The sequence below is a fragment of the Vicugna pacos genome, unplaced genomic scaffold (genome assembly GCF_048564905.1).
Source record: "Vicugna pacos unplaced genomic scaffold, VicPac4 scaffold_20, whole genome shotgun sequence".
Classification (NCBI taxonomy): domain Eukaryota; kingdom Metazoa; phylum Chordata; class Mammalia; order Artiodactyla; family Camelidae; genus Vicugna; species Vicugna pacos.
This window is the reverse complement of record NW_027328741.1, coordinates 94,304,440-94,314,007: the sequence shown is the minus strand read 5'-3', so window position 1 is coordinate 94,314,007 and position 9,568 is coordinate 94,304,440. Positions and strand designations below refer to the sequence as shown.

Sequence of the window (9,568 nt, the reverse complement as noted above, 5' to 3'; positions counted from 1 at the left end):
CTTGTTGGTTTCATTCTCTGAAATTTTTCCTTCTATTCTGTCTGTTATCATATCTCTTGTTGAAGATTTCTTTGCTCTGCAAAAGGTTTTGCACTTCACACTTATACAAGAATTAGAATCCCTGTAACGCATAATACAATATTTTTTCCTTAGTAACCTAAAAACTGTAATTGTTACCTTTCTTTTTTTTTTTATTTGGAGACAGATCAAAAATAAGCATTGCCATGATTTATCTCAAAGTCATTTCTGCTCCTGTTCTTTGTCAGAAATTGTATAGTTTCAGGCTTTACATTTAGGAAATCAATCCATTTTTATCTTATGTTGTATACTATGGAAGGAAGTGCTCTTACATCTTCCTTTTACATGTATTGTACAGCTTTCCCAGATCTACTTATTGAAGAGAATAACTTTTTTCCATTGTATACTCTTGCATTCTTCATTGTAGACTAATTGACCATATGTGTGTGGGTTTATTTTAGGACTCTTTATTTTGTTCCATTGATCTATGTGTTTTTAAAGTGCCATATATTGATGCATTTATTACTGTAGCTTTGTAGTACATTATAAATTCAAGGAGGATAATACCCACAGCTTTGCTCATTTTAAATATAATTTTAGAAAATTTGGATCTTTCAAATTTTTGTATAAATTTTATTATTTTTTCTCCTTGTTTTGTGAAGAAACATGAATTATGTAAGAAAAGAAATTTACTAAAAGAAAAAACCTGAGAAAAATTGTAAAGTGTAGAGGATAAATCATACAATATTAACAACAACTGGATTGCTGTATAAATCAAAGAAAAAATATATAAAGAAAAGTGACAATGAAAACAAAATCCATGGGGTATAAAATAAGCAGTATTAATAGGGATGCTTATAGCAATATAATCCCAGTTATTCAAATAAGAAAAATGTCTCACTTACAACATATTCTTTAAAACAAAATTTGTAGGAAAATAATAAACAGTTTTGTTAGTAGAAGGAAAGACAGCTGAAAGGTCAGAACATAATTTAATAAAATAAAGATTAAAGACAGAAACATTTAATCAAAATAAATAATGGCTTTTCAAAGGTAAATAATGTTGATAAACTTTAAACAGACACATGAACAAAAAAGGGAGTACAGATTAATAAGCTCAGAAATAAATGAGAAGTTACAGCTTATATCAAAGAAATACAAAGCATCATATGAAGTTACAACAAATAATATGCTAACAAAATGGAAACCCTAGAAGAAATGGACAATTTCTATGAAAGAACTAATCTCCAGAATGGAATGAGAAAGAAAATATGAACAGATTATCACTAATGAAATTGAATCAGTAATTAAACAAAATCTCCCAAGAAACAAAATTCCAGGCCTAGACAGCTTCACAGGTGATTTCTGCCAAACATTTAAAGAAGAGCTATCACCTATACTTCTCAGCATATTCCAAAATTTTCGAGAGGAATGGAGGCTTCCAACCCCAAATTTCTGTATCACACTACTACTAAAACTGGAACAAATACCTCAAAAAATTACAGGTTACATACTACTGATAAGCATAGATGCAAAAATCATCACTAAATTATCAGCAAATCAAACAATACATTAAGAGGATTATACATTATGATTAAGTCCATTTTATTCCAGGGATGCAAAATTGATTCAATGCCCACAAATTTTTCAGTATGATACACCACACTAACAACCTGAAGAATAAAATTTATATGGGCACCTCAATAGAGTCAAAAAATATATTGACAATTTGAGTATCTATTTATGAATATATTCCTCCTCAAAGTGAGCATGAGGAAACATAACTCAACACAGTTAAGGTCTTATATCACAAGAACTCAGCTAACATGACACTCACTGATTAAAAGCTTAAAGCATCTCCAATAAGAGCAGGAAGAAGAGAAGAATGCTCACTCTTACCACTTTTATTAGTTATAGTATTGGAAATTCTAGCCATAGTTATCCAAAATAAAAGTAAGTAAAATATAGCTAATTAAGAAAAGGAGTAAAAGTATCTGCTTGCAGATGACATAATTTAAACAGAAATCCGATAAATGGTGCCACAATACTACTAGGGCTTATCAATGCATTTGGTAAAATTTCCAAATGTAAAATTAACATAGAGAAATCTTGCATTTCTACACACTAACAAGAAGCTAAATTATACAGAAAGTGAGGGAAATGTCTCATTTACAGTTGCATTACAAAAAAAATCAAAAAATATTTCCAACCAAGGAGGTAAAAGACCTGTATTCAGAAAAGTATAAAATATTTATAACAGAAATTGAAGATAATGCAAACAGATGAAAGGATAAATTGTGTTCATAGATGAGGAAAAATATATTTTTTAAATGACAGCATAAGCCAAGAAAATGCACAAATTAAATTCAGTGCCTATCAAAATACCAAGGGCATTTTCAGACACTTACAATAAATCATTCAAAAATTTGCATGTAAAGACAAAAGAATTGAAATCACTAAAAAAAAAGAAAGAAAAGAATACAAACAGACTGAAAACAAAACAACTTTGACAAAGAACAAAGAGGATATATCACTGTCCCTCATTTTAAACTATAATACAAAGCTACAGTAATAAAAAGAATACAGTAGTGACACAGAACAAGCAGAATATTAGAACACAAAGAATGCCTGAAAATAAAATCAGACACTTATGGTCATTTAGCCCATTACAAAAATGAATATACAGTGGGGGAAAGGTAACCAACAGGCACATGAAACCGATCAACATCACTGACCATCAGAAAAATGCAAGTCCAAAACACAATGAGATTTTATGTCACGCCTGACAGAATGACTATTATCAAAAAGTTAACAAACATAAGTCTTGGTGAGGATGTAAGAAAAACAACCCTGATGCACTGCTGGAGTGAATGGAAATATGTGCAGCCACTGTGGAAAACAACATGGAAATTTATTTAAAAATAAAAATGAAATATAATTCTACATTTCCATATCTGGATACTAATTCCAAGAAAATAAAGACACTAATTAGAAGAGATAAATTCAACCACATATTCACTGCAGCATTATTCACAATAGACAGGATATACAAGCAAATTAATTGCTCAAAAGATGATGGATAAAGAAGATATGTGTTTATAAAATATATATCTACCCATTTAACTACAGATTTACCTATATTTATATATATATACATACACACAGAAACTATATATATATGCAGTATATATATATATATATATATATATGTATATGTATACACACTCACATAAAAATACAATGGGTTATTATTCAAGTCTAAATAGATCAAGTTTTTGTCTTTTGCAACAAATGGGTAGACCAAGAGTGTAATATGCTAACTGAAATAAGTCAGAAAGGGAATGACAATTGCTGAATGATTTTATTCACATTTGAAATTTTAAACAAATGAGCTTAACAACATAGAAAATGAGATATACATATAGAAAGAAACAGGTTGTTCACAAGAAGGAGGGAAATGGGGTAAGGAAAAGACAAATTTGAGGAAAATTAAGAGAGAAATTTTTCCAGTTGCAAATTAAATGAATCACGGACAAGAAATATACTCTATGGGGAATAGTCAATAACTATGAAATATCTTTAAATAGCAACATATCATAACTAGATATATTCTGGAGAACAGTTTGAAATGTATTAAAAATAGTGAACAGTATGTTGTGTAGGAGAAACTAACGCAGAGTTATAGATTAAAGTACACTTCAAAAACAAACAAACATGCTTATAGTAAATGAAAATAGATTTGTAATTTACAAAGGCAGGGGTTGGAAAAGGAGGATTTGTTTAATTCACTCAAATGCTACAAACCTCCAGCCTTAAAATAATCGTGTTCTAGGGATGCCCCATATTAACTTCAAAATTACAAGTAATACTGCTTTATGTTCTATATGAATGTTGTTAAGAGATTAGACAATAAGATTTCTCATCACAACCAGATACAAATTGTATTTCTTTAAAATTTTATCTAAATGAAGTAATGAATTCTCCCTAAATTTGCTATGATATATATTACATGATAGGTGTATATCAAATCGCTATCCTGTGCACCTAAACTTACACAATGTTTTATGCCAATTATATCTCAATAAAAGCAGGAGAAATGGAAACTCAAAGGTCGTTTTTCCCATGTCATTTCTCATGATTGTATTTGCAGCAAGTAAACTTGAGTTATGATATACTTATCCTAGGTAAAGATACTAATAAATAAGTGATTCTAATAAGTTATACATAAAGATAGTAATAAAATAAGAGTTTTGCCATGCCTTAAACATTCTTCATCTTAACAGCCCACTGCTTCTGTAGGCATCAAAATTTCAATCTGTGTATTCATCTAAGATTAGGGAATGGATTCAAATTTAAAACTGGCTGCTCTTGCTGTGAGTGATAAAGTTCACTGTCTCTGACCGATGGTCTCATCTCCCCGACAGCATCTGTAAGAAATGAACATGCTAGGTTGCTAAAAATCTAAGCATGGTTAAATCTCAGAACTCCTACAATTCTTAACTGTTTTGCAATGGGAATGCAATACTGACAAACACTTGATTTTGGATAACAATGTTGTGTTTTCTCATGGCTGCATTATGGAATGTGAGGGTAATCCCTGAGATCCACAACATTCTTGCTCAAGTGCTGGGCAAAGTAGTGTAAAGCTTCTGCATTATTAGGACTGGGGACTGATTTCAAAATGATGACTATGCTCACTCTATTTCAGGTAGTCCAAGGGAAGAAAAGTTATTGCAATTTCTAGGTGAATGGGAATAATTCAGTGGTTCAGACCCTACAAATTAGTCAACGTGTGTTCCAAGCCAAAATATGTTGTGTCAACAGTGAGAATTAAAAGAGAAAAACTTAGACATAAGCTTAAATTAAAAAGGTGATACAGTCCTGTGCTGGGCTCTGGGGACTGGAGAATGTGTATGCCTCAGTCCCATTCAAGGGTTTAGAGGCATGGCCCTAACATCAGCTTGGGATTCAATGAGCAGGTAACAATTATTATACTGGGAGAAATATAATCTACCTCTCCCTGATCAGAAGAAAATCTGGTGGCTCAATGAAACTCTTAATTCAGAGAGATTCTAACAGATGCAGAGGAATAATTCACTGATGACTCAACTAAGACAAACTTAGTTACTGCTTAACAATCCATCTTCACACACACACACAGTTGTAGAGAGACTTGTAGTATTTTGTGGGAAGAATTCAGTGGGCAGAGCTCAGAGAATAGATTTCAATGCACCAGCCAACTTTTGTACTTTGGTCAAAAGTCTAGTTTTTCCCAGGTAGAAAACTACAGATGGACAAACAAAGAATATTCTTCTTTACGATTCCTAATTTTGAAAGTAAACTGTAGCTTTTGACTTACCAGTATAGAATCTTGTTAAGATGATCACGGTAAGACCCACTGTCTGATAAGCAAGCTGGAAACTAGCTGCTGAACCAGCCCATCTGAACCCCAGACTGCTAATGTAAGCAACAACATAGCCACCATCAGATTTCAGCTGACAAACTTAAAAGCTTGATGTTTCTGTTGTAGGAAGAACCACAGCTGTCCAGACACAGTTCTCCAGCTTCAAGTGGTCTCTTTTCTTCTCTTGGTATAGGTCATTTTGGTGAGATGTTGCTAGAGTTAACCCTGGCCCATTTGCCCAATCTCCACAATATCAAAGACTTTCTTCACAACAGGTGACAAATTTTCAGGACTCAATTTTACCATTCCAGTCTTATCAGCTGACACTGGCTGCATCATTGTAAGCAGAAGCCTTAGGGTCCCTGACCTAGCCTACAATTTTCCAGCAATTCAGGGCATTTCACATTCTGAAAATGCTTCGCTTTTTATTTTAAATTAATGGGAAATAGTCAAAGACTTCCATGAATATTTTATATTTCTTAATATCTGCAGAAATTTGGTATTCTTGCACTTGGACAAATTTTTAATTCTATCACTCTCACCTCCTTCTAGTCCACACATTTTAGATTGCAATTTGATTACTGAATACCACCGCCCCATCCAAGGGAATAGTACATCTTAGAAATTTCCTGTGTGAAGGTTAGAAGGGGCACAAGTTATGTGGGGTATATAAACCTACATTAAATGTTTGCAATGGCAGTGTCTCTTCTGGAAAAGCTCTGATTCTATGAAGTAAATTAATTAGAAGGCAATATAGTTATTGGTATGGGGAAGAGAATCAAATATTTTGGGATGGGTGGGTGATGAAGAGACAGGAATATATCCCACAAATGAGAAAGGAATGATTTAGGCCTATGGAGGTATGACTTGAGAAGAAAATAATACATAGTCTTCTGTACCTACCTCCAATTACTGTCTTGAGTGACTAGTCCTTGCACTATGAAAAGAGCTAGTTTGTGGTGTAAAGACCATAACGAAATAGTTTGAAAACCAAGAGTTTTGTTGTTTCAGGAAAGTAGATATTGCTTAAAGTCAACATGTATTTTTCAATCACTAAATACTAAAATGCATACTGTGGCATGTGCTGTGCTTACTGTGGTGGTATCCAAGATAGACAAGGAAAGTGGGATAGACAGAAAACATCTGGAGGAGGTGGTTTCTGTGCTGAGAGGAGGATAGTCTAAGTAGGTAAAATGAGGACACCCAACGTCCAAGTATGAGCTGGAGTAAAACTGTTGAGGTTTGAGCTAACATGGTTGAGAAGCATTTGCCTGGATATATATCCAGATACACTGAAACATAAAGGTATGTCAAGGTAGTCAGATGCCAGATTTATAAAGTAATGACTAAGCTAAGTTGAGTTAATTTTGTGTGATTAGATTTGGAAAGGCATTAAGTTTCACCCTGAGGATGTAACCTTCTTTGGCTGGAACATAAAAGCAACATAAATTAATAACTAGAAAATATAGTGTAGACTCTTGAGGGCAGGAAATGAAAGCACCAATTGGAATGCTTTGAGAACAGCACAAAGAAGACCATAGATAAATTACTTCTTAAATTCTACCACATGCTGAATGTGCCATCTGAGAATACATCATGTGACCTTTTTGATTCCAGGGATGACATAACAGAGACCATGATCCCTGGGCCGGTTCCTGAATGTATCTCCTGTTCCAAACTATCCTAACTTAACACATTTAATACTTTCCAGGATGAACCAGAAACCACTTGGTACTTTTCCCTCTCTCCATGTTTTATTATTTTTCCAAATTCTTCCATTTTTTCTTTTTCCTTACATGAAAATATTTAAATTTACTCCCATACTGTTCCATCTAAGATCATATCAAACAAATATCTCTTTTTTTCTTTGAATGGCAAGTTAGTCTCCCATTTAATTCTTAATTCTTTTAAAAAATACTAAGGAAAATACAGGTACACATCTATGTTTAATGTTCAAATAAGAAAATAGCAGATAGTTGTCGACATTTGCCAACATCAGTTATAATCTTTGTTCCCTGCATAATCTGGTAGTTCTCTGGTAGATCAGTTGTTATTAGGATGACGTTCATAAACTGAAGATGGCTGATGAGTTGGCCTTGAAAGGGAAGTAGCTGATGTATCAGCTATCACTGGCACTGGAAAGCGTGGGTTGCACCCTGGTTGAAGTTTAGGAAAATGACCTTCATTTGCAGATATGTTCTGATATGTATTTGGAAAAGTAGAAGGCTCCAACATCAGTCCAAAATAATTGCTCTGTTTGGGAGATAAGATACTCTACTGAGAAGTAGAAATTCTACTTCAAATGGAGTTCACAACACGGCCATTTATTTCATTGTAACTGCTTTGAGAGTGCCCATGGACAGTGGTCAACTGATTGAAAATAGCTCGTTGATCCACTGCAATTTGTTCTGTTGGTCTGACATTGATGATGGAGGAGAAAAATCACCTCTGATCGGGGTAGTTGTATCACCAATTATGTGGCTAGTAGAGGGCTTTCTCATTAGAGGCATGTTTAAATTTGCAGAAGGTAAAAATGCACTTTCTTCAATAGTGTCAGCCACAAATTCAGAATTATTATTATCCACATTATACCCTTCTTTAAAGTGCTGCTCTTTGAAGTCTTCAGGCAATGAAGATACCAGAGAGGAATTTTTAATCCCAACTCTTCTTTTTATTCTCACTAAAACCTGGGGACAGCCTCGTTTAAAATTTGGATTATGATAAAAGTGCAGCTATAAACAAAGGAGAAACATTTTAGTAATATTTATACCAAAATACAAGACTACAATAAGCCTAACGTATAAAACCTGATTCCACGTTTACTATACAAGGATAATATCATCAAAATATGAACATTGCTAACAATATTTTGAAGTTCCTTATTTGGAAAATACACATTTAATTATTATAGTCATCAAATTTAAATGTTAGCATTTACAGTAACGGTGAATGCCACTTTTGAAAAGCAGCTTTAATACCTTTATATGAATTTCTGGAAAGATTCATAGTTGTAAGCAAAGTTTCTCATAATCTTGAATAATTAAGGCACTGTCCTCATTTTTTAGAGTAAAGTATTTTAGCCTTAATAGTTTTATACAATTTTCAAAATCTAGCTTTACATTTATATTACCATAGATTGATGTACAAAATAAAATTTTATACATAAGTTACCAATTCGTAACTAAAATTTGTGTATACCTTGCTTGAAACAGAGGCTTCTTTTTCTTCTGCTAGAAAGTCAACTAGACAAGCAGATCTTTGAAATTTCTGCCGCACTTTCCTAAACCCATAAAAGTTAATGGGTCTAAGTAAACTTTTCATACTTCCAGTTTCAAATATTCTGAAAGGGGCCTTTTTTTCCAAAACTTCCTTCTTCAAGACAACTTCATCAATCACTATGGAAGATCCATTATCACCCCACCAGATGGATTTAAATTGGTCACTCCCAGACATTTTCCAGAGCTTTCTTGGAAATGTCAGAGAACCAAAATCATTATCTTCATCTGGTTCAGAGACACAATGTGTGTAGCATGGTCTTTTTATCAAGGATTCTTCAGACAAATTCTGAAAAGCATTTTCTTCAATCATAGAACTCAAGTCCAAGTCCTCAGAGAATGTTTGATCACACAATAGAGATCTACCGGAGTTTCCTGAGCCAGTTGGTCCATCTTTATGAGACATATCTTGAATTTCTGAAGAAATATGTGCCATCTCAAATAACTTTTTCTACAGCTACATTTCTAATCTGCATGATTTTGAGCACTGCAGCTTCAAATGCTGCTTTGGCAGGCCTGAACAGATAAACTGCTAGGCCTTCACAATGGTTCTCAACTTGAGAAGCTGTGACATCACAAAACGACTGGTATCCCAGCAACTCAAGTGTAACATTCAGCCAGTGTTTACTTGTCATTCATCCAGTTAAAATGAAACATATAGGATGATTTTTTTACAGTGTGATCTGCAAATATTATCCCAACACATTTTTATAAATAATTTAGTTTTGGGGTGTATGAAATAAAATCAATCTCCATACTTTTGTATTGAAATTTATGCCAGATTTGTGAACAGAGTATAAATATAGCACAAATTATATAAAATAACTTTAAAGTTTTGGAATTTAAAGTGAAATTCGTGTAAAACTTGTAC

General features: G+C 33.2%; 1 protein-coding gene across 1 annotated transcript; it reads right to left on the bottom strand.

Moving 5' to 3' along the window:
- Positions 1-7,668: 7,668 nt before the first annotated feature.
- On the bottom strand, positions 7,669-9,350 carry LOC140693847 (heat shock transcription factor, Y-linked-like). Its single transcript, XM_072957448.1, has 2 exons — positions 8,621-9,350; positions 7,669-8,154 (listed from the first exon to the last, which is right to left on the bottom strand). Exons 1-2 carry the CDS (start codon positions 9,131-9,133, stop codon positions 7,789-7,791), a joined length of 879 nt encoding a protein of 292 aa, XP_072813549.1. The 5' UTR covers positions 9,134-9,350; the 3' UTR covers positions 7,669-7,788.
- Between the last annotated feature and the right edge of the window lie 218 nt (positions 9,351-9,568).